Below are 27379 nucleotides of genomic sequence, written 5' to 3'. Positions count from 1 at the left end.
TTCGACGACTTCACCTACACCTACTTCGGCTTCGCCCTTGAACGTGGACACGGAGGTCTTGGGAAGGGGAGGGAAGCAATCGGATCGTCAACAGATACCTGGTAATACTGGTTCATTACAGGATAGGGACGCCTTGGTATCAGCTATAAGTAATCAAGTACTTGAAGCAATTAAAACTGAACTGCCGCAGATGATATCCAGAATATTGAAAACAGAATTATCATCCATTAAAGATGACTTGTTGGATTTTCGCCAGTCTGTTGATTTCCTGAGCACAATGCATGATGAAATGAAGTCTGCGATAGACACTTTAGCCAAAGCTAATGCATTAATTTCTAGGGAAAATTTAGAACTCAAGTCCACTGTGTCAGAACTATCTGATCGCCTAAATAATTTGGAGCAACATATGCGCGAGAACAACTTGGAGATGCAAGGTGTACCTGAGCACCATAATGAAAATTTACCTAATCTTCTTAAACAATGTTCTCGTGTAATAGGTCATGATTTGAAGGAAGATGCAATAGTAAAGTGCACTAGAGTCGCTAAGTTGAATAAAGAAAGCAAGCTACCTCGTAGTATAATTGTCAAGTTTAGATGCGTGGAAGATCGTGATAGCTTTTACTCTGCTGTATATAGATATAATAAATCCAACTCTAGTGACAAATTAAATACATCTTTACTAGGAATCGCGGGTGATAAGAAACCAGTGTATGTGAGTGAACATTTGTCGCCTTTCAACAAATCTTTACATGCCGCGGCTCGTAAAAGGGCGAAAGAACTTGGATATAAATTTACATGGGTAAAAAGTGGACGTATATACGTTCGAAAAACTATTGATTCTAAGTATATATTGATTAAGAATAACAAAAGCCTTGCTCTTATAAGTTAATACTATCAATGCATATTCAAGTACCCATAACGGGTAAAAATAAATACTAATTAATAGCTAAAATGTCTCTCTCAATCTACTATCAGAACATAAGAGGTATGAAGAGCAAGACTGTTGATATTTATAATAGTGTATTGTGTAATAACTTTGATATAATATGTTTATGCGAGACTTGGCTAGATGCCGATGTATTTTCATCTGAACTGTTCTATGACAGATATTGTGTGGTACGTAGAGATCGTGATCCTGGATTTTGTCGACGGTATGGTAAGGATCATGGAGGTGGTGTACTAATTGCTTATTCTAAGAAACTCAAAATTTTGTTGAGAGATGACTGGCAGTCTGAGTGTGTTGAGGACTTGTGGGTACAAGTCACATTGAATGGCGATTTTACTATGAATCTATGTATTGCATATCTGCCTGGATATTTATCGTCAAATGCAGCTTGCGATTTTATTCAGAAATGTGGTCGCATAGTTGGTGACATGTCTGATCACAGGACTTGTATATTGGGTGATTTTAATCTTGGTAATGTTCTCTGGTCAACTGAAACTGGCTGTCCTCTGAACAATTGCTGTGAAAAGTCAAAAGCTTTGTGTGACCTATTCGATGTTACTATGTTGCGACAGCTAAATTTCAATAAAAACTATAAGGGTCGAATACTAGATCTAGTTATAACTGACTGTCCAGACTTATTTACAATTTTACCGACTTTACACATGAGTCGTCTAGATGAGAACCATCCGACATTTGAACTAATACTTCAAACCACTCCTTCTACATTGATTCAGCACACATTGCTTAAAAAACTATGTTTTCGTAAAACTGACTATGAAAGCTGCAGAAAGGATATATTGAAAATTGATTGGGCTGAATATTCATTTAATATGGGATGTGACGAATTTGTTCTGTTATTTTACAACAATATACATTCAATCATAGAAAAATATACTCCTAAGTCTAATGGTCCAAACAATAAATATCCGCAATGGTATTCCAAAAATTTAATTAAATTGCTTACATCTAAAAACAAAGCTCATATAAGATATAAGCGATTTGGTAACCCAAGGGACTATGACGAGTTCTCTATGCTCAGAACTAGAACTAAAGAAGTTATTAAGAGGTGCTTCAGAACATATATAGAACGAATTGAAGAGGATGTTAAACTCAACATAAAAGCTTTTTGGCGCTACACAAAATCTAAACGTATCACCAATAATATTCCTGGTCGAATGTGTTATCAAGACAAAGTTGGTACTACGGGTGAAGATATTGTAAACCTGTTTGCTAGTCATTTCTCATCAATTTACTCTTCTAATACCACAAATAATTACTTTCCTAGCTTTCCGTCATCAAACTTCTCTATTGGTAATTTACAGATAACTAGAGAGGAATTGTTAAAAAAGTTACAAAGTGTCGATCTCTCTAAGGGTGCTGGCTTTGACGGGATTCCACCTATTTTTGTTTGTTTTTGCGCTACTGCTCTTGTTACACCGTTATTGATTATATTTGAGAAATCTTTGCACGAGGGAGTATTTCCTAGCCTATGGAAGATAGCCAAAGTTACACCAGTGTATAAATCTGGAGACAAAGGTGATGTTTTGAATTATAGACCTATCTGTATTCTAGACTTATTTGCTAAGATATTCGAGGGTTTCATCTATACCCATATGTATAACCATCTCAAACATATATTGAGCCCACGACAGCATGGATTTGTTACTGGAAGGTCAACCAACTCTAATCTTTTATGCTATTCTACTTATTTATGTTCATCATTTAATGATAAAAAGCAGGTGGACGCTATATATACCGATTTTTCAAAAGCTTTTGATAGAGTGGACCATTTTGCATTGCTTGTGAAGGCTCAGCATGTGGGGATTCATGGGAACTTATATAGATGGTTAAGTTCTTACCTTTTGAACCGTACCCAACTGGTTGCTCTGAGTGGTTACGAATCTGTGCCTTTTTTAGCAACATCGGGCGTGCCCCAGGGATCGAAGCTGGGTCCTTTACTCTTTTTGTTATTTGTGAATGACTTGCTTAGCAAAATAAGCAGTGAATGTTTGGCATATGCAGATGACATTAAAGTCTTCAGACGTATATCCGATGAAAGAGATTGTGAGACCTTACAATTGGATATTAATACTATCTCTGCTTGGTGCGATGAAAACTTTATGGTTCTGAATATTGAGAAGTGCCGAGTTATAACGTTTACAAAAAGTAGGAACCCTATCCAGTATAAATATAATGTTAAGGGTATTCTAGTTGATAGAGTTGAGGTGATTCGTGACTTGGGAGTGCTATTTGACTCTGCTATGTCTTTTAGACCTCATTACAATGATATATGTAGTAGAGCTAACCGGATGCTATCGTTTATCCTTAGAACTGCTAAACCATTCAGGCGAGCCGACTCCTTGATTATCTTATACAGCTCTCTCGTGAGAACCATAGTTGAGTATTGTTCGGTGGTATGGACCCCGATATACCAAACTCATATAGATAGATTGGAGGCTATACAAAGGCGGTTTGTCAGAGCATTGTGCTATAAGTATGGTCTTAGGCGAAAAATAAACCAATATGACCAGCGTCTTGCCCACTTTCAAATGGTTAGTCTTGAAAGGAGGAGGTGGGTGAGCGACCTATGCACTTTGCATAAAATAGCAAATGGCTCATCTGACACCTGCCTTTTGGAGAGGCTGGAGATCAAGGTGCCGACGCGTTCTGTGCGCATCCAGGAATTATTTGTTATACCTATGACTGATAACAATGTTTCCCAGAATGCTCCGCTCGTAAGAATGTGCAAATATTATAATGCTGTGTGTGCTGAGGTTGATATTTTTCACAATAATATTTGTAAATTTAAAAAGATAGTTCATAGTAAATACTTGTAACCTTAATTACTAATTTAATTGATTAATGTATATGTATATACATGTGTGTGTGTGTTGTATATATATATTTTTTCCTTTATTTTTTATTTTTTTGTCATTCGGTTTGATATGTGTATGTTGTTTAGTTGATATTTAGTGTAAATGCTGTGTACAGATATAACTGGAAGTCAGATTTTTAAATGTTGTTTAGTATGTAATAATTTTATGTATGTAGTCAGTCTGTTTTCTGTTTTTGTACCTTAATGTGAAAATAAATAAATAAATAAATATATTCACACTGTTTACATACTGTATAAGTAAGGATAATATAAATAAGTAAAAATCTGCGTTTACTGCACAAGACGTTATGCGACATAATTTCCATCTAAAATTCTAAAAATACTAAACGAATTCATCAACCAATAGTGTGTGGGCCTGGGTATCCGGAAACTATATCCAGGATGATCCCTTCCCACGGTGAAAATAAATTTTGCGCTGGTTCGGCTGTCGCGTGTCAGTATAATTAAAAAAGGAATCCACAAACGATAAGACTATGACTAGCACTTACCATCAATGGTGTTGTGTCTCACTCCAAATCCGGGATCCTTCTATTATATATACGGAAATGCGGTACGGTTTTGCGGTATTCAGTGCGCACGCGATGGCGGTTGAATTGCAACTACTTTTCGCTATTATGACGGGACGCCACCTATCGTCTCCGGTTCGTGTGTCAAAGTCAAATTAAAGTGTCATCCTTCTTTGACCGACACCGATTTAGCGCGAACAAATAGCGTGGTCTCGATCTCTCTTTCTCATTCTCTTCAACATGAAGAAAGGCTGTAGAAATATTTTCGAATTTCGTTTTTTTTTATTTAATAGTAGTAGTTAACGGAATTGGTACGCTCTTTTCTTGAAGGAGCCTAAGTCGAAACGGTTCAGAAATACTTCAGATGGTTTCACATAGTGGTGGTGCGCGGCCAAGACTGCCAATGGGTGATCAAAAGTACCAATATTATATTGCGTACGCTGCGGAAACCATTGACAATAGAGTCTGGTCATGTTAGTACTAGTGCTGTTTGAGGACGTCCGCAAACCCATATCTTATAAAAATATCTAGCCGTGCGAATCCGGGATGGACTGTTAGTTATAATTAACATTTTTTACAAGTATTTAAATTATACAGGTTAACAACAAAACCGCTCCGAAAACCGCAAGCCTCCAACGCGGAATCACCTGAGAACTCAGTAAGAGAGTTAGGAGTTAAAGAGAGTTCCACTTCCACTGATAAGGAGAATATCGACACTTTCTATAGTAAGTATCTTTTTCTTTTGTAATTTTTTTTTGTCCTTTTTTAACTATAAACAATCTTACAGGCTTCATGTTATATTAACTAATGTGAAAATATGTAATACTTTTCGAATTATTGGCTTTGAGTTAAATTGAAAAAAATGCGTTGACTCAATTTATTTGGGTTGGTTTTTGTCCCTATTAATAAACATAATACAAAAAAGAGTGTGTGTACTTATGTACACGCGTTAGAAATTATAGTTCTTTGGCGTATGATAAATAATAATCGCAATTGTATTGAAGCACTCCTTTCTCAAATATGAATTAGTATTGATTTAAATATTCAATTTAAACCACTTCTGATTATAATTCAGACGCACATATAAAATTCGCATTTGTATAATGAAAAGAAAATGAAGAAACACGTGTTTTAAATGTACAAACTCAATGCATGTGGATAAATATTATAAATATAAATACACAGTGAACATAGGAGGCGTGCGTGCCAACATGCACCACTAACTTCATTCTGTTAATTTTGTGTCACGGTGCGCGCGCATCCTAAAATTTCACTCTCATCAATTTTTCATAACGCGCCTAAAGAAGTATAACTTCAGAAATGTCAACGTCTCAAATGATACATCAAGTGCATTGTTTTGAAATCTGTTATTTGTATTAAAAACTTGGCGATTGAAAAGAGTGGCGGATAGTTTCTTGCCATTTCTTCTTATCCGCTCTACGCCCTTGACTTGCGAACTGGTTGTAAATGTAAATTTACGATTAATTTAATTTGTTTTTCTTAACGTTCATAAGTGTAAAAGTTTACCTATATGAATAAAGATATTTTGATTTGATTTGACAATATACAAAGGAAATGTGTTATTTGGAGTAATCTCAAAAAGTAAATACATTTAAAAAAATACCGATTTTATGCAGTCACGTGACAGCTGAATCCACGATGACGTAGGAAATAATGTTTGTCTAATCCTGATACAATTCAAATTTGTATGTATGTGTGTGGTGTTTACTTGCTTGCTGTCATATAGGGTTTTATAAATCACATATAGGGTTTCATAAATCAATGTATGTGTATAGGTGACTCCCAGTGTCTTCAATTTTGTTCCCATCGCTTCGGCGGTCAAAGCCCTTGTTACACTTGTGAGAAGGTCGCTCATCAGATAAGAGGCGTTTATGGTTTATTTACTTGTTATTAGCTTATCAATTTGTAGTTTTAGCTTTAACAGTTGATTTTGAATGTGTCTAGATGTAGGTTAGCGTTCAAACACATAAAAGTTGCTATTTAGTTGATTTTTAGAATAATTTAGATTTTTGTATTCAATTATCTTTATGGGTTTTCAAGAAAAGAGCTACTAATTCTTAAAAAGTCGGCAACGCAAATGCGAGCATTCTTTACTTGATTTTTAGAATAATTTTGATTTTTGTACTGAATAATTTTATTAATTATAATCATCCACTTATGGTCTGAAAGTGCGTACTGTTCTTAAAAGCAACGCAGTTGCGAGTATTCTGTCAATGTGACTGTCCATGGGCGGTATCACTTGACATCATGTGACTATCCTTCCCGTTTGCCTCCTGTTATATAGATTCCGACTTTAAACAAATATTGTATTGTCAATCAATATAAAAATGTCCCAAACTCGTTGCGTCAACGTCTAGCAGACTTCCCAGTCCCAGCTGTGGCATCAAAAATGAGTAAATCATTAATTAGCAATAATTTTTATGTGATCCTTCGAGCCGGAATGTTTCATTATTATTTGACGATAATTAGACTATTTTTCTTTCTAGTAGATGAAAATGTGTCCACGCACGATGCGCCAGTCGAGGCACCGCCTCACCCTGCTGGTGTCAAACTCACCAGACCTGGCTATTACACAATTCCTTCGTTGGAAGAGATGATTAGTAAGTACATATTTTATTAATATGGATATCGAAGGAGGCGATTGGATAAATAAATATTTGGAAAAAACTTTAGAAGGCCCGGAAGCGGTTCCGATCAATGGTACAGAAGGAAGTTAGGATATTTTATATTCAACGATTGAAAATAAACGAACTTCATTATTATTATTATTATATTTAGTAACTGTTTACTTCAGCTCAGAATTGTTAGAATATTACTTTTTGCAGCATGATATAAATGTATTTCGACTATTGATACTTTGCTATTACGGACACTAAGTAGCCAAGAAAGATTTGCCTTTTAAAAAAGCGTTAAATGTTTTTATGTAAATCGAAATATCTCTGGGCTGATCAATTAGAAAAAATATTGTCAAGTACCTATCTGATACCTGATCCGCATTAAACACAATAATATCAGGTTAAATTTGCAATTGGACATGTAATATTTTTAATTTTTTAGTAACATACTGTAAAATGCTAACTAATTGAAAATTATTCATTTTACTTAAAAAAAATTAACTCGGCAGAAAATAGTCTTATTGTAAGTCGAATATTTATTTTTCAGAATACATCGGTCCTGATGGGAAATGCGTTGTACCACATTTGACGATCGGCAGAAAGAATTATGGAAATGTTTATTATGACTGTGAAATTGATGTCACCGACATGGATTTGGATGCTATAGGTATTTTTTTATTTAATACCATGCGCACGAGTCACGAGAATCAGTCTAACATTATTTCTTTAATATTGTGGAACATTTTGTTTTATCAGCAATAGTTTACCATTGCATGCGATGAAAGATATTTTTCAGGTATTTTCAAACTTGCAATTAAAAGATTATATTAATCAGTGATAATGTAGCATTTACATGGTGAAATAATTTCTAAAATCGGTCCAGTTCTTTTTGATATATTTCGTTACAAACATTTACACATCTTTCCTCTTTATAATATTAGTATAGATAAGTAAATTATCCACATAATATTTATAATCTTAAAATTCGCATATTTTCATTTCAAATTAAATTTTATTCAAACATCGACACTTGCACACAATCACAAAACTGGCCGTGCTCGTTCCGCGCGTATGTGTGCGTGCACGCACGTAAATTGCGTGCACCAGTGCTGATACAGTGCTTTCCAACTTATTGTTGGATACGCTTAATTTTATAATTATTTTGTAAATTAAATTGTAAGTTAATACTCTAAACATGAGATATAATTACCTTACATATCCTCGCCATTAAAAAAATATTACACTATGTTTTTTTTTAATGTACTTTTTTGTAATAACTTATTAGGCTTATGTCCGGCTAAATTGTAATGTTTATGTCTTTGTGCAAAGACAATTTATTTAAAAATCATATTATATACCTTAACATTCTGGACAGATTTTGCTGCGTTTGATGCGATAATTCTAGACTCATATTTGATATTAAAAACTAAAATGGTATTGCAGTACACTTCCTGAACAAGGAGGTGATAGTCTACCCGGAGGACAGCGAGAAGCCGCCTTTGGGCGAAGGTTTGAACCGACGTGCCATTGTCACGCTTGACCGTGTCTGGCCGAGGGACAAGACTGAGAAGCGTCCCGTCACTGAACCAGAGAGGTGAGTGTATATCTTATATCTTTAAACGAGCAATTCTTGTGTATATATATAATTGGAATCTCGGGATCGGCTCCAACGATTTTCATGAATTAGTATATAGGGGGTATCGGGGGCGATAAATCGATCTAGCTAAGAATAAATGATAGAAAATAACAAAAAGGTGGTGTTTGAGAAGTCCCAATTCAAACTGAAAAATGTATCTTCCTGACATCTATCGGCAAATAATAATAATATTTTTTTTCGCAATAAATTGCTTTAACGACACAACAACACTAAAGCTATTCCAGCATATATTATAATCTATATTGTTCATATTTCATCATTTTATTAGTATGTAATTCGTACTTATATATAATTTCCAAAAACACAATTTATAAAAAAATAAAAATACGGCCGGCCATCCAGGTACTGTTATTAATACTAATAATTTTTTATCTTTTATTTTAAATTTTCACTCTACTCTCCTGCCATAGTGTCCACGGACTTTATATATCTCGTTTTTTCAACAAACAAAAAATAAATACATTTCGCTGCTACTATTTGTGAAATAGTGTATTGAAAGTGTTACGCGTCGGGAATTATGCCCCGACTACATCGGTAATATTTTTATTAACAATATTCATGGGCGAGCCGAAACACAATTCCCCGCGAGGCCCGCTCTTTCTTTACATATATATACACATAGTAGAATAAACAATACTAATAATTTAGTTTTGTTTATTCTGCTATGCATCATCGTCATTTTATTCATATTCGAATATAGGAATATATGTATTCGAATGAGAATTCTCGTCAAGAACAGGTTTCTTGCTATGTGTGGAGCGACATTGTTTTAATTGGTTTATTACGTTTAAACTGCAATTTTGATGGTTTAATAGTGAAAATGTTATATTGTATAATCAAATTCAAAAATAATTTATTCATGTAGGTAACATAATGTACACTAATGATCGTCAAAAAAGAAATATAAATGCTTCTAATTTTACATTTACTGCCAGTTCTCAAATCAAGGGCGTAGAACGGAAGAGGAGAACTGCCAACTCTCCGCAACTCTTTTTTATTGCCAAGTTTTTCGTACACAATGTTTGTAATTGTAAGGAGCTGCAACCATTACACCATGTTCCATATGACTATTATATCACTGACCTTATTTAAGTTAATTATTTGACAAATGACAGTTGTCAAACTATTCACTTTTCTCTACAGGTTGTTAAAAATGGACTACGAAGGCAAGTTGCGGCGTGTATGCGATAAATATGACACCAAGTTCATTGAGTATCGCGCACAAACTGGTAGTTGGGTGTTTAGGGTGAGTTCACAACTTATCTGATGTAACGTACATATAACTACACTAATTAAAATATTACGTTTTTTGGTTAAAAACTTGGTTCTCCCAAAAATCCAAAAAAATTTTTTACGAATATTGTTTGTTAACTTTTTGTCTAACACAAATTGTTATGTATGTAAGGATTGATAGCAATGCCTTTATCAAGAACAAATATTTAAAAAAATGTTTTTTTACTTTACCTCATACATTTTATATTTTTGAATTAATTATGTTTCGTAAAATATACATTTCCCTTCCTTAAATAATCTGGTAGTTATCATTTAAAGAGTGCTCAGAAACTACGTTTTGATCCTTCGAGCCGGACTCAGTATTTTTTTAAATATTTATGCTGTAATGTTTAAGATTTTTGTTTATGCTAGATTGTGTAAATTAAATTCCTGAAAACGGTTTATACAAATAGGATGTTTATTGTGTCAGGTGGAACACTTCAGCAAGTATGGCATATCAGATTCGGACGAGGAAGAGGAACTTGCGCCCCAGGTGTTGAAACGACAACTCGTCAATCAGAGTTTGCAGAAAGCGGCTGCTACTGGTATGTATTAACTGCTATAGGGACCAAATAAATTACCAATACATTGTACGAGCCAAGGCCATTTTGCTCACTTAGGTTTTCTTAGTTTTGTAAGCGTGATGTTTCTCAGCTACAAACGTGAAGATTCATCTGAAATTTACTAAGTCATGGGAGTTACACCCCGAACGTATAGCCAGACGTAGGCACTCTCTTTGATTGTTTAATTATAATTTTATTATATCGCTCATAGTCTATTGTTATACGTAAGTGGTGAATATAAGGTAATCTACAAATCTTCTATTACATCCAACACCTGATGACCCAGGAACCGTATATACATAATATATAGAAAAAGGTTTAATTACAATTAAAAATTGTCCCTTGTGATTATGTATACGAGGGTAGTTGTAATTTGTGTATTATAACTACCCTCGCATAGTATTGTGTATTAGTAATTACATAAAAACTATTCTTTTTTTAAACTGTTCCATTCAAATCGTATAGTGTGCTATTCGCCTTCGAAAATTTTTTTAAATAATATAATTTTTTGCAGTTCTTCACTATTTTTATAAATTTACAATCTGTGTTTTTATTAAATTTCTTTCTAAAATCGATCGATTTTTTATCGTTAAGTATTTTGTTTTCAGTCACAAAACCGGTAGTGCCCGTAACATCAGCTCTTGGAGGCGTGGGAACAAATATAGGCCTGGGGTCAAACCTTACCCTTGGGTCAAATTTGGGTCTAGGCGGTTTGGGATTCAGTTCCTCTGTGGGCGATGAAGATATGTTCCTGCAGACCTCGCTCAATTTGATGAACGGCTCCAAAGGTTGGTATTTTGGGGTATGAGATTCATGTCCCTCATCAGTGTTAACAGAACTGATAACACTTTTACTTCCTCTATCTAATCTATCAGGATTAGACTGTGTTCGGATCTCGACTGTGCGCCATTACGTGTACGCAATTATCTACGTATACGCAGAATATAGATTATTATATTGATAATCGAACGAAATTAAAACGTGCAAACAACGTGCACGTACCGTATACCGTATACGTATTGTATACGTGGCCAACAATGTCGCTAAGCTCATAAAGTATTCTTGTGCAATATTAGTAAAATTCTACTAAGTATTACGCAGAATTTATTGCTTAAAGTCTATGTAATAGTGATTCAAATAAAAGAGATAAGCTGGTCACCAGGGAATCCATTTGCTCTTTTGTAATGACTGATTACTAAGAAAAATCGAAAGAATTTATATATATATATATATTTATAATTATATTCAAGATATATTTTTCTTCTTATAAACAAGAGTTTAAAAATTTTGAAGGTTTTGAAATGGATACGACGGAAGACAACGCAGATGCGACAAGTCTATACCAGGACAACAGAGGTGAGACTTCTATTGCTAAACCTATGTTTTTGCTTGGTTGACCGTTTCGAGTCTGTTGTGTCTACCTGCATTTTTGTTACTGTATTTGTTTTGTGAATTTTTGTATAGGTACCTTCTGTGCGTTCTAGTAATAATTATTTAGTCTTGTAATGTTTTTTCTCAGTAAGCGAATTTTTTTAATTCATATGAGAAATAAAGTTATTCTAACCGTAAAATATTTATTAATGTTGTTAGTTGTGTGGTTAATTTCGTGTATTTTTTATTTTATTTATAATTCATTGGGAGTAGTTAAAGAAAACATGAGACAACATTAGACCCAACAAGTCGACGATCCCTAAAGATACAAAATCTGGCCCAGCCTAAATTAAACGTACCAACTATTGACTAAAAAATAATCGTTGAACGATTAGATTCAGAGCTAGTTAATATTAATAATTTGCCCTCATGTTATCTTAACATATATGTTCCAGTATTCGGGATGAAGAGTCCTACATCAGAGTTGGCCCGTTTGGAGCATAGGCAGAGCCATAATGTTCAACTGATGAAAGCTTCTTTATATGCTGATGCTGGTGAGCATATTTAAGACTTGCAAAATATATATTATATTATTGAAGTTACACTTATTTTGTTTTTACGTTACGTTACGTTACGTATGGATTTACGTTATTAGAGCGTTGGAGAAAAATGATGAGAGTGAATTTTTACGAAAGGCGCGCATTCAAACACCAAATTCGACATTGTAAAGTTAGGTCTAGGTGGCTTGGAAATCGATAACTATGTTCAAGTTGTATATTCTAGTATTTATATATTAAGAACACGTGTTTCGTAATAGTACAATTAACAGTGTGAATAAATAAATATTATTTTGGTGTTTTATATACGACGGTGATAGTATTTATTTATTTATTTATATAAAATCTTTATAATTTTAATATTTATCATTAATGCATTTTAATTATTTTTCTATACGCCAGAGAATTATAACTTCTAACGCGTGTACATAAGTACACACACTCTTTTTTATTCTAAAGACGCATTCGCCTGATGATCACCTGCCTATTAGATTGACAAATGATCGTGTACTCAGAAATCTGAGGCCCAGACCTAAAAAGGTTGTGCCATTGATTTATTTTAAAATAATTTTCAGAAATGGAAGACGACGTGTCAATATCAACGGGCGATCAGATGGTGCCTCATGCCACTGCCTCCGTTATCTCTCTGCCACCGACGTCTGTATCCCACATGGAGATGGCTGAAGAAGCGCCGGAGGTTATTGAAGGTAAATAGCTAATTTCGAATAATATCTTTTAGGATTGTGTTTAGTGTTTAGAAAGGTTTTGAAAGGTTTGTATTTAGTGTTTAGAAAGGTTTGTATTTAAGTGTTAAGAAAGGTTTGTGTTTAGTGATTAGAAAGGTTTGTATTTAGTGTTTAAAAAGGTTTGTATTTAGTGTTAAGAAAGGTTTAGAAAAGTTGTATTTTTATTTTGTTCAAGATTTTCTGCCGATAGTTGGTTATATGGACGTTGCTAAGACGGACAGGAAAACGTTGTGCTACAGTCTGTGTGTTATTATATTATATTGTGCGCGTACAATTGAATGGGCAAGACTGAGTTCGCGAACAGCGAGTGTGCGCGTCGGCACGAGTCCAACACTTGTACGTGTTCGCGTACACAAGTGCGCTGTTGTACGCGAACTTTGCGCAAAAAAAATTATTGTTCTCTTGCCAAAACAAATAGTTGTGCTCTGTATATTATTAATAGGACCTGGATGGCCGAGCTTTGCTCGGTATTTTTATTTTTTTTAAATTGTGTTTTTTGGAAATTATATTTAAGTACGAATTACATACTAATAAAATGATGAAATATGAACAATATAGAATATATACTATGCTGGAATAGCTTTAGTGTTGTTGTCTCGTTAAAACAATTTAAAAAAATAGTATTATTATTCGCCGATAGATGTCAAGAAGATTCATTTTTCAGTTTAAATTGGGACTACTCAAACACCACCTTTTTGTTATTTTCTATCATTTATTCCTAGCTAGATCGATTTATCGCCCCCGAAACCCCCCGTATACTAAATTTCATCAAAATCGTTGAAGCCGATCCCGTGATTCCAATTATATATATATATATATATATACAAGAATTGCTCGTTTAAAGATATAAGATGATACTAATATAATATTTGAAATAAAAATTCTTATGAAATGTGTATTTCAGAACCCGTCGCACGGCCCCTAATCGTGAACCCACATACAGTGATACTGAAATATCATAGGAAAGTACCGCCTTTCAAGAAAACTATCGCTGGTAAGTGGTTTTTAAGAACGCTAGCCTTTATTATTTAAGAAGAAATAAATCATTTGCTAAAAATGCACATATGTGTATACATTTTTATGAGCACCACCGCTATATCTGGTCCCCAGCTGTAAGTATTTCCAAACCAATTCGAATTAGCGTCCTTTAAGAAAAAAGCGTAACAATTATTCTTAAAAGGCCGGCAACGCACTCGAGAGCCTCCTCGCATTGAGTGTCCATGGGTATGAGTTAACATCACGTGAACCTGGTGTACTATAAAAAAATAGCAGGAGCCACCTGGAATTAAAATCCATGGGCAGCTGTTAAAAGTTTCTATAAAAAAATGTTTTCTTCAGCAAGATTTTCGTCGTCGTATTTGCCAAGAGTAATTATTAAACATTTTTTTGTATTTTTCAGGTCGCCTGAACGCCGATTGTTTGGCGGACATGTCCGTGTGTCGCGCCCGGCACAGCCGCGTCTCCTTCGGCCCCAGCAACGCCCTGGTGTTCAGCACCACGCATGACGTCATTTCCGAGTTACCGCGCAGTGAGTCTATCTTTCAGTTCAATTATTTAACGTGAAAATAAAGTGTTATTGAGAATCTGTATATACGTGGTTGTTAATATGGAGTTAAATAACTATTACAACGTAACGTATTTACACTGGCTGAATTCACAAGAATTGCATTATTTATAACTAGCGATCCGCCCCGGCTTCGCACGGGTGCAATGCTGATACTAAATACACTACAGAAAATCTGTGAACGTTGTATATAAAAATGTGGGTTACCCATAAGAGATAGACATATACCATCACGGACTTTTCTGTAGACCTTTTCAATGTGTACAAAACTTAGTGCATTATTTTGATAGAACTCGTAGGGTTCAGCCTGCGTTTGCAATGTAAGCGAAAATATGTAATTATTTACGAGATCACATTAGAAACCTCAAAAATAACAGTACTTCTCCACTATTTAATGGATGTTATTATACATATAAACCTTCCTCTTGAATCACTATCTATTAAAAAAAAACCGCATCAAAATCCGTTGCGTAGTTTCAAAGATTTAAGCATACAAAGGGATATAGGGACAGAGAAAGCGACTTTGTTTTATACTATGTAGTGATTAGTCATAAAAAAATAGTTATACTTATAATTTAAAATTTGTAATAAATTTATAATATAATTTTTATACTTGTTTAATAATTTTATATTTAATGAATAAAACAACTATAGTTAGTATACAACATATATATGTTTATACTAACTATAGTTGTTTTATTATATTTAATAAATAACAATAAAACTGTGTCTGAGATAATGCGTTTTTTCAACATACAAATATTTCCAATTTATTCTTGGATTCTTTTTATTGACAGAATCGGACCTATGTGAGCTGGGCAGATATGTGTTGGGAAGGTCTGATGAGGACTGGAGCGAGGCTGTCATGGCCAGAGTTCAAATCGGACAGGCGGACAGTAAAGCCGTTTTGGTATGTATATAATGAAAAGAATTTATTTTTTGTGTACCAATAGACCTATTAGATTGATAAAATAATTAGGATTTAACGGGAGATAGCATCCAGTACATTAGAAATTTACAAAGTGTAATTTTAATGGACTATATATAGTATGTCCCAAAAAGTAACATAGTATTTAATTATGAATTAAAAAAAAAATTAAATGCGTAAAATGTAGCGAATGTTTTATTGTATATATGTACGGAGACGTAATATTATTCGCAAGTACGCGTACACTTTCACGTACTCTCTCATTTACACATCTATGCTATTTACCATATTTTATTTTTAAATTTTTTTAAGTAGTAGATATTAATAAATTCTTAGTATTATTTGTTGCTTTTTTTTAATTTTACAGTTTTTAGTTTTATTCTTATGTTTTTCTTTTAAATGACACTTTGTCTTTTAATGCTTGTTTTCTGTTTTTTATTTAATCTGTGTAATCTGTTTTGGCTTTGTGTATTGTATTTGTGTTTTGTATAATAATATGTGTTAAGTAGCTGTTGGATTACTTAATATTAAATAAATAAATACATCGGTAAATTATTAATTAATCGGTTAATTTATTAGTTCTCTTCGATTTTTATTTTATTGATTTCAACAGTCACTAGAGAAACCAATCTAAAAAAAGAGATTTTCATATTTCAATTGAATATTTTAGGACACACTACGTCGTCAGCTCCAAAGCCTCCTCGATTTCTCTGACCCCGAAGACGCGACGCGACCGTTCGCGCGACTAGTCGTGCAAGAGTCGCCGATTGGTCGCAAGCAGTTGCTCGAGAAGTTGCTGGAGGACGCCTGTAAGGAGGAGTATAGTGCGCGGGTGAGACATGTTTATTATTATTATTTTAAACTATAGTGTATTTCGCTATGCATATTAATTGTACGGGATTTAAATAATAGATGATTTTATTGTGTCTCTGTCCATACGCTCATGATGCAGGGTATCCTCACATGTAGAATGCCTAGCGAACCCCGAGGGCCCATCTTAAGGGCTGAGGTGTTTTTAGGTCTCGCTACCCCTCTGAATAGCAGAGGGGTTTCAGTGTAGATCCAGCCCCACAGTCCCCGCGTCAAGTTCGATATTCTTGATGCGGGCCTGCCTTAGTCCATTTCCACTTCATTAAAAAAAAAAGGGTATCCTCATATTTAAACCATTAAACATCACAGCCAAATTAGGTATTACTAATTTATTCAATAATTTTTATTGTTTGTTTCCCTTTTATTTTTATCCATCTTGTATATTTTTAGTGTTTTTTTATATATAGTTTTTGTTGGCCGTAGGATTACGAAAAAAACATACTCCATATACTAGCTACAATTACCTATTAACAAAAATATAATACATGCAAAACTTGTGACATTCCACGGAGTGTAAAAACATACTATAAATTACTTTGAACTTAATAGAAATGTGGCTATACGATTTGCGTGTAGCTAAAAAAAGTGTCTGTACTTATGTACACGCATTAGAAGTTATAATTCTTTGGCGTATGGAAAAAAATTACTAAAATGCAGTAGTGATAAAAATTAAGTTTAAATACATAAATAATTAGTAAATACTATAACCGTCGTATTTGAAATTGATTTAATAAAAACACCTAAATAATATTTATTAACACTGTTTAATTGTACTGTTATGAAACACGTGTTCTAAATAAAATACTAGAATATGTATATATGGGCGCCAATTAATATAAAATCATGTTAATAATATTTAGATTGATTTTTATATAACTTTAGAAACTTTCAAAGTAAATTCTAAACACATTATTCTGTGTAATAATTACCATGTTTATATTTGTAAATAACGCCATCTGTCGACGAACGTTGTTATTATTAATGGTCGTTTTGTTATTCTAAACACATTATTCTGTGTAATAATTACCATGTTTATATTTGTAAATAACGCCATCTGTCGACGAACTTTGTTATTATTAATGGTCGTTTTGTTATTAAAATAAATTGTAAAGTAAAGTAATTTGTGTAAAATAAATCATTTGGAATTATGTAAAATTCATTATAATATTAATGTTGATTTTTAAACTATATTTCGTAATTAATTGTACAGTAATTTTGATTACATGAATTTACAGTTGTTAAACGTTAAAATAAAAAACGACAGTTGGTTTGTATAAAAAAGATGGCAGCTCGCATTTTGAGTTAGTTATTGTGCTAAAATCGTGTGATAAATAAATCAAGTGATACTAGTTGTGTGTTTTCATTATAATGGAGTCTGGACGTGATAATTATGGCGGAACGCCGACAGCAGCGGTGGGATCACATCCCCAAGAGACTTCGGACTCTTCAAACGACACGACCTTCACTATGGAACAAGTGATGGGTCTCTTGACCTCCATTACGAAGACTGCCGCGACAAGCGCTGTGAAAGCAACACTATCAGCAGATGATGCAACCCTCCGACGGCACCATGACTTCTACCTACCTCCGTTTAACCCTGATGAGAGATCGCACGACATCAGGGACTGGTGCGCTAACGTAGACGAAACTATCACGAAGCTGATGGTCCCTCCACATGAAGCTCGAATGAAGGCCATTTTGCAGTTAAGAGGACGAGCCAAAACATGGGCTGACACCTGGTCTCTGCATTCAACCACCTGGGAGCAAGTGAAGGAGGAGCTGATCCATACGTTTGGCAACGAATTTCGGTACGCAGATGACGTGCAGAAATGGCGCAACTACACTTCCGAGCAAGCGAATTCCTACGCAGAGTACGCTACAACGGCATGGGCGCTTTTTAAGAGGATTCGTCCAGAAGCTACCGACGCCGAGGTAATGGTTGCGGTGATCACAGGTATTTACCCTGAGTTTTTTCGATCTGAGTAACTGAGAATTACCTCCGATTCACTAAATAAATTCTTATCAGTTCTTATAATATTTCGTAGGCGTAAAATCGAAAGTAGAGTAAATATAATGATATTACAAAGATCCCGTGTTATAGTATCTTCAAAAGATCAATTCGTTCGTTTCACTTTCTTAAACCGGGTCGTTTGTCGTTGTCGCGTTACCGGGACTGCAAAGTGAGAAATCCGTCTAAGCATAACGTTATTTCGTCATAATTCAGTAACAATAATACCGGTTTTCATGGCACAGTTTATTAAATGAGATTTCTGCCGTTGTGTGGGTCATCTAGAGTAAAATTGCTACTACCGTCAAAATGACGAATGTAACTCGCTAAATTAAACTATTAAGTATTGTTCATTTATTAAACTTACTACAACAAAATATGTAATTAATTGTTCAAAGAAAGGTATAAGACTTTTTAAAACTATTAAAATTGTCAATTAATTCGAGAAAGTCATAATAAGATATGAATTTTATGAATCGAGAAAAAGAACGGGACGAACCAACTTTGCGTTGATCTTTGCGTGTTGAATTCAAGTGCGGTTAGAGATATTAGCAGACCAAATTTAGAGATTAGGCAGAGCCCGATATTACAGATGCTTAGATATAGAATCTGGCTTTCACGGAATTCCCTAATCAGATGACACTATTAAAAAAAACAGCTTTTGTGTTTAATATTTACGTATGTCTTTCGGTAAATTTATGTATTTTTACTTTTCGTCATCGCTGAAAGTGAAAAGAGAATTTTATATCGGTCATTATAAACATTCTCTAATATTTTGCACATAGTGCAAAGTAAAATCCAAATCAAAGTTGTAAATATAAATTTGAACATTCAAATATTTGGAGACGTTAACTGCTCACAAAAAAAAAAAAATTAAATTTGATTTGAGTGGTTTAGTTACTAATTCTTTTTGGGAAAAGGGATTCTCTTCTTTAATATAAAATCCCAGATGCTCTTGTATCTGTCTTTTAATAAATTTGGGAAATGTATTAAAAAGAGGAGCTGTGTAAAAAGGCTTACTATAAAGTCAGCGATTGTCTAGTTGATGAAAGGGCCTAGGACTAGTGCTGGGCAAGCTACTTCTAATTAATTTGCTATGAGCGTTGTAGTATTGTTTGATGACTTATTTTATTTTAAAAATTACCGAGAGTTTTTTACGTCGGCTTTTTCTCTCGGCCTACACCCTGTCTTCTTTGCCAATGAGTAGGGATGCCTACGGGATCGAATTTGGTGACGTGGAAAAAGTGATACCTTGACGATCTTATGTTCCAAAATAAACGTGTTTTATTTTAATTTTATTCATAGTTGTCATGACAAATATCAACTTTGTATGAATACTCAATCCAAAACGCTTTCTCTTCAGCTCAGTTACATTCTACACATCAAAATGCAGTGATTTTTGTCTACCGTACGTTGCGTATTCGTTCTACCCACTATTCGTTGTTATTCTATTTTGTTGGGTTTGGCCCATTACTAAAAACTAAGTGTGCATTTTATATCAACCATCATAAGCGAAACATTCCATACGTTACAGATATGAGTAATTAAGATTTGAATTTAAGTTGTAAATGTAACTGTAAAAGTAATTGTAAAATTAAACCTTCTAATATTTTTGACGAACATCAGGTGCATGAATGTAATTTGATGTGAATAACTAATGTGATAATAGTGTGATGACAAAAAAATATATATCAAGTATTTTGTGATACCATTTTACTGTGGGTTTTAATTTTTAATATATCTTTTTTTAAAGAGAACGGGTATCGGTATATTCTGTCATTAGACTGCTTTTGAGAAGAACTGCTTTATAATTCTTAGTCTAGATGTCAGCAGGCCGTGGCGGTTTACATGTTGTGGTTGGTTGAGTAACCAATTGGAGCAATTCTTTGAACGCCATGAGTTTATACTTCAGTCGAATTGACCGTATCGGCGGAAGATTTGTCGGAGAGTTTTATGTGAGGAGGCCTCGACCTCTTCTACTGACGTTTTTGGATCTAGGTAATTGCATTGAATTACTGAATAACTAATCTAATTAAAGGTAATAATTATTTTATGTATATGCATTGACATGTTTATGAAAAAATAAAAATGTGTTTTACCTATCCAATATCCTTCCTAAAACGCTGGCTGGCCACCATGCGTATCCTTGATCCTGGTCTTGTTGGCTGAACCCAGGATGGGTGATGCCTTGTGTGGGCTAGATCTCTAAATGAGTGATGCCTTGTGTGTGGGCTAGATCTCTAAATGAGTGATGCCTTGTGTGTGGGCTAGATCTCGTAATGAGTGATGCCTTGTGTGTGGGCTAGATCTCGTGATGAGTGATGCCTTATGTGTTGGCTAGATCTCGTGATGAGTGATGCCTTATATGTTGGCTAGATCTCGTGATGAGTGATGCCTTATATGTTGGCTAGATCTCGTGATGAGTGATGCCTTATATGTTGGCTAGATCTCGTGATGAGTGATGCCTTATGTGTTGGCTAGATCTCGTGATGAGTGATGCCTTATGTGTTGGCTAGATCTCGTGATGAGCGATGCCTTATGTGTTGGCTAGATCTCGTGATGAGCGATGCCTTATGTGTTGGCTAGATCTCGTGATAAGCGATGCCTTATGTGTTGGCTAGATGTAATGAGTAATGCCTTTATGTGTTGGCTAATTGTAATGATAATTGCCTTGTTTAAATTTGTTACAACCTAAAACAGCGCAAGGGACGCGCTGGAGTCAGTATGGCCGTATGGGCGCCAATTAATATAAAATCATGTTAATAATATTTAGATTGATTTTTATATAACTTTAGAAACTTTCAAAGTAAATTCTAAACACATTATTCTGTGTAATAATTACCATGTTTATATTTGTAAATAACGCCATCTGTCGACGAACGTTGTTATTATTAATGGTCGTTTTGTTATTCTAAACACATTATTCTGTGTAATAATTACCATGTTTATATTTGTAAATAACGCCATCTGTCGACGAACTTTGTTATTATTAATGGTCGTTTTGTTATTAAAATAAATTGTAAAGTAAAGTAATTTGTGTAAAATAAATCATTTGGAATTATGTAAAATTCATTATAATATTAATGTTGATTTTTAAACTATATTTCGTAATTAATTGTACAGTAATTTTGATTACATGAATTTACAGTTGTTAAACGTTAAAATAAAAAACGACAGTTGGTTTGTATAAAAAAGATGGCAGCTCGCATTTTGAGTTAGTTATTGTGCTAAAATCGTGTGATAAATAAATCAAGTGATACTAGTTGTGTGTTTTCATTATAATGGAGTCTGGACGTGATAATTATGGCGGAACGCCGACATATACAACTTGAACATAGTCATCGATTTCCATACCACCTAGACCTAACTTTACAATGTCGAATTCAGGTGTCACTCTCATCATTTTTCTCCATCGTGCCAAAAGAAGTATAACTTGAAAAACAAAAACTAAATAGACTTAATTTTGTCAACAGTTTGGCGTGTCAAGTTCATACAGCGTACAAGTTTGGAAACTGTGTGAGGCTCTCTGGGGTGAAGATCTTCTCAATGATGGTAAGTGTATGCTGGTAAGAGCGTCATGGATATTGCTAGCAAATAAAAATTAACCATTATACATATACATATATTATTAATGAATTTGCAGTCATGCAGGCAAACTTCACTTAACACCTCTTTAAATTCTTAGTTTTATTTGTTGTTTCAAATGTTATGTAATTTCAGTTTTCTTTAGTATTTTTAATGTATCTCTGTCTGTTACTTGCTTGTTTTCTGTTTCTTATATATTGTTTATCTATGTAATCTGTTTTGACTTTATGTATTGTCTTAGTGTTTTGTCTTATTATATGTATACGTATAAGCTGTAAGATTACTTGTAAATAAATAAATAAATATTTATTAGTTAAATTGTTCACTAAAGATATTTAAACTATAAATTATACTACATAGAATTTGAATTTGATGGCGAAATTGTGGTTGTTCGAAACCCGACTATGAATTTTAAATATAAGCCCATATCTTAATATATATAAATCTCGTGTCACAATGTTTGTCCTCAATGGACTCCTAAACCACTTAACCGATTATAATAAAATTCGCACACCATGTGCAGTTCGATCCAACTTGAGAGATAGGATAGGTAAGATCTTTAATTATAGTCGCAATTTTATTTTATTGCAAATTATTTGTTTATTATTTGATACAATTCTAACAGATGGCACTGTGTTAAAAGTACTAACGTTTCACATAAGTTCTCCTACCGTTTCCCTTGATTAATTTACTACTATGTAATATAACAAAAACCTTAGCCACAGCAACGCTTGGCCGAGTCTGCTAGTATATATACATGAAATTGTCGTTTTGTCGCACTGGCAACTTTCACCTCAAATATCTCCTCTTTAGTAAGGTCCAAATTAAATCTAACATGAATTTTAACACAACAATATTTCTGGCCTCAAGAAAGTTTTATGCTTTTTATCTCTGATGGAAATTCTGTTTATGTTTTGTAACAGGTGTACCTGGAACGGACGAGCAATCTATTGTCAGCCGTCATGAGGATCTTTTGAAGTGGTTGAAAAATGCAGTCGCCGAAATCACTGATGATGAACTATCGCAGCCAGTAGACGTTGACCCTGAAGATGGTGAGAACGATATATGTTTTTTAATACAGTTGCTTAAAAAGTGGCATATTGCAGGGAGGTATAGCGTTCGGAAAGTGGGCTATTACACACTCGTGCTTTTTCTTTGCCATTCCCGCACTCGTGCGTTTTCTTTGCCAACTGTCAAAACAATGTGTATTAAAAAGAAAAAACAAACCACGAAGGTTTTATTAAAAAGATTCTATTATAATAATTGGATTCAATAAGTTCGGTTAGGTTTCTTTTTATTTCATATCAATTAAAAAATATCAAAAAGAATTTTATAATATATGCAAATACGTATTTTTAAAAAGTTTACTAATAATTGGATTCAATAAGTTAGGTTAGGTTTATTTTATTTTATATCAATAAAAAAAATATTAAAAAGAAAAAACTAACCATGAAGTTTTTACTAAAAAAAATCACAGAAGTTTTTATGATTCATGCAAATATTTTAAAAAGAAGCTACTATTTGTTTCAATATCAGATTTAATGATTGGACTCAATGAGTTATATTTGGTTTTCTTTCAATAAAAATAGTCTACTGAAGAATTGGCTGTATGGGCCAAGTTCCCTTTGCCTACCCAGAATGGGTGAAGAAAAGAAAAAACAAGCTTTGCTCATATTCTTTGCGGTTGGCGCCATTTTCCAAAGATGTTCTTTCGAGTTGAGTTATTTTGTTGCACAAAATGAGTAATTTCGACGATATTTTATTTGAATGAATACCACCCGAACGCAGTATTATTGCATAAAATGCTTCGGAGAACAATTTATCGGAAACATATAAGTCGCTACATATCTACGTGCAACGAATTTATTCCGTAGAGAGAATAGAAAAAAGCAAATAGTTTAATTAAATTGCTTAATTTTTTCGCAACTGTATTAAAAATAGTCGTTCATTACACGTGCGGAACCGTCATTGCAACTTGTTCCGACTGTCAACCCTCACCTTCGGCTGCGCCTCGGCTCGGGTAGACATTCGTCGGAACTCGTTGCAATGACAGGCTTTCCGCACTTGTAATGAAATATACTATTTTAAAACTTTTTTGATAATATAGTAACTTCTTTGACTCAAAGGCGTTACGGGTCGAGTTGGCATTTCACAGTTTTGCGTGTGTGTTCAACCGGTCTGGACGTATACAGTCACGTAGTTTTATCAGTCATGGATACAATTAATAAAAAAAACAGTTATTTTGATTTCTGCACTTTATCATAACAATCAAAAACGCCATGCCAGCTGGAAAGGAAAATTGTTCATGCATCCTATAACTTTGGTGCGTTTGTTGAGTGGTGTATGAAAAATTAAAACACAATTTCATTCAAAATTCAAATTCAAATCATTTATTTGCTAGAATTAGTCTTACCATAAGTTACATAAATTACAAAAATCCGCCACATATGAATAAGCATGCAAATGTCATCTTATATTTTATTTATTTGATCTATTGAATAACAAGACCAGTTATCAAATCCAACATTTAGAAAAACACATTTAGAAGAATGACAGCGCAGAGTTAGTTAGACACCATGGTCGTCAACATCAACAACAGAGTGTTTTCATTAGGGGGCGTCCATAAATTACGTGATTTTTGATGTCGTGATTTGATTTTTTTTAATTTTCTGCCCCTCCCTCCCCCCTGATGAGATTTCGTGAGATTTTATTCAATCTCACGTGAGATTTTATTCAATCTCACGTGAGATTTTATTCAATCTCACGTGAGATTTTTCAAAATGTGAGTTTCTTACGTAAACGCGTTGGATTGTTATTGTAAAAAGAGAAAAACAAATTTGCTTCGTGCTTTTAAAAAAAATTGCGTGATATTTGCCGAGACCCCCCCTCTCTCCAACGTAAGATTAGATGAGATTTGACTCGACCCCCTTCCCCCCTTAAACACCTCACGTAATTTATGGACGCCCCCTTATTCCCACCGAGCAGGTTTCGTAAGTCCCAAATAGCAGGCCTTTTCTGAACTTCTCTTATGAGTTGCTCTGTATCAATTGCCGCCATGATTGTACATAAAACGCGTACGCACACAACAACAACAAATTGCGCGGGGCGCGTACGCACCGTACTCGCGTACCGGCGACACGCTGCAGAATGAAAGGAGCTTTAGATATAGCCTTTAATCCCTTTTGTCCCATAACTTGTAGTATTATGTTAACCTCTTGTATATATTATTATATATCTGTGATTGATGTAAACTTTGTGTGTTGTCTTTTTTTGTGAAGTCATTTTTGTTTTGGGTAACTCTGCTTAGATTTCATTCAATCCATCAAATCTATCCTCACCGTGATAATGCTTAGAACGTGACATTGGCGGAATTGTGATTGACACAGAAGTCGCCATTAAAAATAAAATGAATGAATGAATGAATCCCTTTTGTCAATTTGTTGTCAGTACCTTCCTCTAGATGGCGCTGATTTGTATAACAAGTGTAGTTTTGATTAATAAGTTATTTAAAATGGGATAAAAATATTTATTTCTCATTTCGGTGGGGTTGGGTTGTCGTTATCGTATAACTTCTATTTTCCTGAATACTTTTTTACGTTTTTATAAGAGAAAGTTACGTATATGTTCCTTTATATATTATAAATATATAAAATTCATTTATAATGTGATTTTTAGAAAAAGATGGTCACAGCGCCCGAGTCTGGACGCTATTATTGGGCGGTAGAATCCTGGAAGCCTGCAAGCTTTGCCGGGAAAATCGTGATTTTAATATGGCAATACTGATCTCTCAGGCTTATGGTGAGTTAAAGCAATTTGTTTTATTACCTTTCTTCACTTACTTATTATATATACTCGTAATTCGATAATTTCTGGAAAGAAATAAAAATATTGACAAACTTCAGATATTAAATATAATAGAATCCTCGGACAAAGAATTAGTCTAGCTATTCAAAGGGGGAACGCTGCCAGTATCTTCGGAACCTTGCCTAAAGGGACTACTTTTAATAATATTTTTTAATTAATTTTAAGGTTAGTTATTAGGTATATTTTTATGTATTATGTTAGTTGTTTTAAAGATTTTTCTAAGTTTTAAGAAAACTTAGCACGCCATTATGTGTGGCTGAAAAAAAAATTATCAATTCTCTTTTGTTTATAGACATAGACATAAAAATTATTCTCTAAAATAATTAATTTTATAGGTGACCCATACTTCAAGACTCTGTTATCGCGTCAGCTGAACATCTGGAAGGAATGTGGCGCTGATTCCCTCATCTCGAGCCACAAAAGGGCGATACTGTCTCTGCTCGCGGGGCGAAGCCCTACCGCGGAACTTGAAGCTTTGGACTGGTTGAGGGTGCTCAATGTTTGTGCTAGGTAAGGCAACTTTATATCCGACTTTTAAAAAGGAGGTTTTTTTGTATGTGATTTTTTGGTATTGGAAAATATATCAAGTGTTTTAGGATTTCTTTAGTTAGAATTGTATTGTTTATTAGAACCTAAATATAACATTCAAAGTTTGATCGCTGTTTATTTTTAAATTTGTTTTTATTTTTATTATTTATAATTATTTCTATTATAACTTTGTAGGTTAAGAAAATTGTAAATTCTGTATACTTGATTGTTAATTAAATAAATCTTCTTACATTCAAATATATTATTAATAATTTCTTTTTTACATAGTAACAATAAAAATAATTAAAAGATAATAAAAATGTTTGGTCCCTGTAGCAGGGTGGGTACCTTTAACGCTGGCATTTACATATATCTGGGAAACTATGTCTCCTTCAGCTTTGGGAACATAGTAAGATTCATCAAAATTGTTTCAGTAGTTTTTGAGTTATGGGTCCATATATTTCTGTATTGGATTTTAAATTGCCTTTTGTTTGTTTATTATTTTATTTAGTATCTTTTGTTAAAATATTGTTAATATATACAAAAGTATATCCAATACTTGAATTGGATTATAAGGAAATTACAAACAAAGATGAGTTTCAAAGTGGACAGATGGTTTTCACTCTCTTGTTAAAAAAGAGATAGAGAAAAACTCTTATTTTAAGGAATCTCAAAATTATATGTTTTATAAATTCGTAATCTTTCAGATATCTCTGCCCTCAAATACCAACACTAGAGCAGATAGTGCGTACGTACGAAGAACTGTGCAGCCGGGAGTCGAACGTGGATCTCACCACTGTGCCAGAGGAGAGTGTCAACATGCGTCTGCCGACACCCGATTATCAGCAGGAGTACATGGTTTCCATTGACTCGGTAAATACT

The 27379-nt window shown here is 33.9% G+C and overlaps 1 protein-coding gene and 1 long non-coding RNA gene across 3 annotated transcripts in view; one reads left to right on the top strand and one right to left on the bottom strand.

Annotated features, from left to right (window-relative positions):
• The window catches only part of LOC111000774 (nuclear pore complex protein Nup98-Nup96), a 57736-nt gene that overhangs the window by 20746 nt on the left and 9611 nt on the right, over positions 1-27379 (top strand). Inside the window, exons 22-40 of one of the 2 annotated variants that reach the window (XM_045633077.1) lie at positions 4946-5073; positions 6859-6969; positions 7532-7651; positions 8428-8578; positions 9785-9887; positions 10344-10458; positions 11085-11264; positions 11770-11832; positions 12303-12401; positions 12980-13111; positions 14055-14144; positions 14550-14678; positions 15512-15624; positions 16313-16474; positions 21994-22072; positions 23029-23157; positions 25781-25903; positions 26305-26479; positions 27205-27370. In XM_045633077.1, the coding sequence (XP_045489033.1) occupies positions 4946-5073; positions 6859-6969; positions 7532-7651; positions 8428-8578; positions 9785-9887; positions 10344-10458; positions 11085-11264; positions 11770-11832; positions 12303-12401; positions 12980-13111; positions 14055-14144; positions 14550-14678; positions 15512-15624; positions 16313-16474; positions 21994-22072; positions 23029-23157; positions 25781-25903; positions 26305-26479; positions 27205-27370 (2368 nt within the window). Of the gene's footprint in view, positions 1-4945; positions 5074-6855; positions 6970-7531; positions 7652-8427; positions 8579-9784; positions 9888-10343; positions 10459-11084; positions 11265-11769; positions 11833-12302; positions 12402-12979; positions 13112-14054; positions 14145-14549; positions 14679-15511; positions 15625-16312; positions 16475-21993; positions 22073-23028; positions 23158-25780; positions 25904-26304; positions 26480-27204; positions 27371-27379 lie in introns of both variants that reach the window. The other variant, XM_045633076.1, reaches the window with a different exon arrangement.
• Positions 17410-19373, bottom strand: LOC123690143. The gene is made up of 2 exons (XR_006750943.1): positions 18098-19373; positions 17410-18034 (listed from the first exon to the last, which is right to left on the bottom strand). It is a non-coding gene; the product is annotated as an uncharacterized LOC123690143 (long non-coding RNA).

The sequence above is a fragment of the Pieris rapae genome, chromosome 22, assembly GCF_905147795.1.
Source record: "Pieris rapae chromosome 22, ilPieRapa1.1, whole genome shotgun sequence".
NCBI lineage: Eukaryota > Metazoa > Arthropoda > Insecta > Lepidoptera > Pieridae > Pieris > Pieris rapae.
This window is presented reverse-complemented; position numbering and strand designations above follow the sequence as displayed.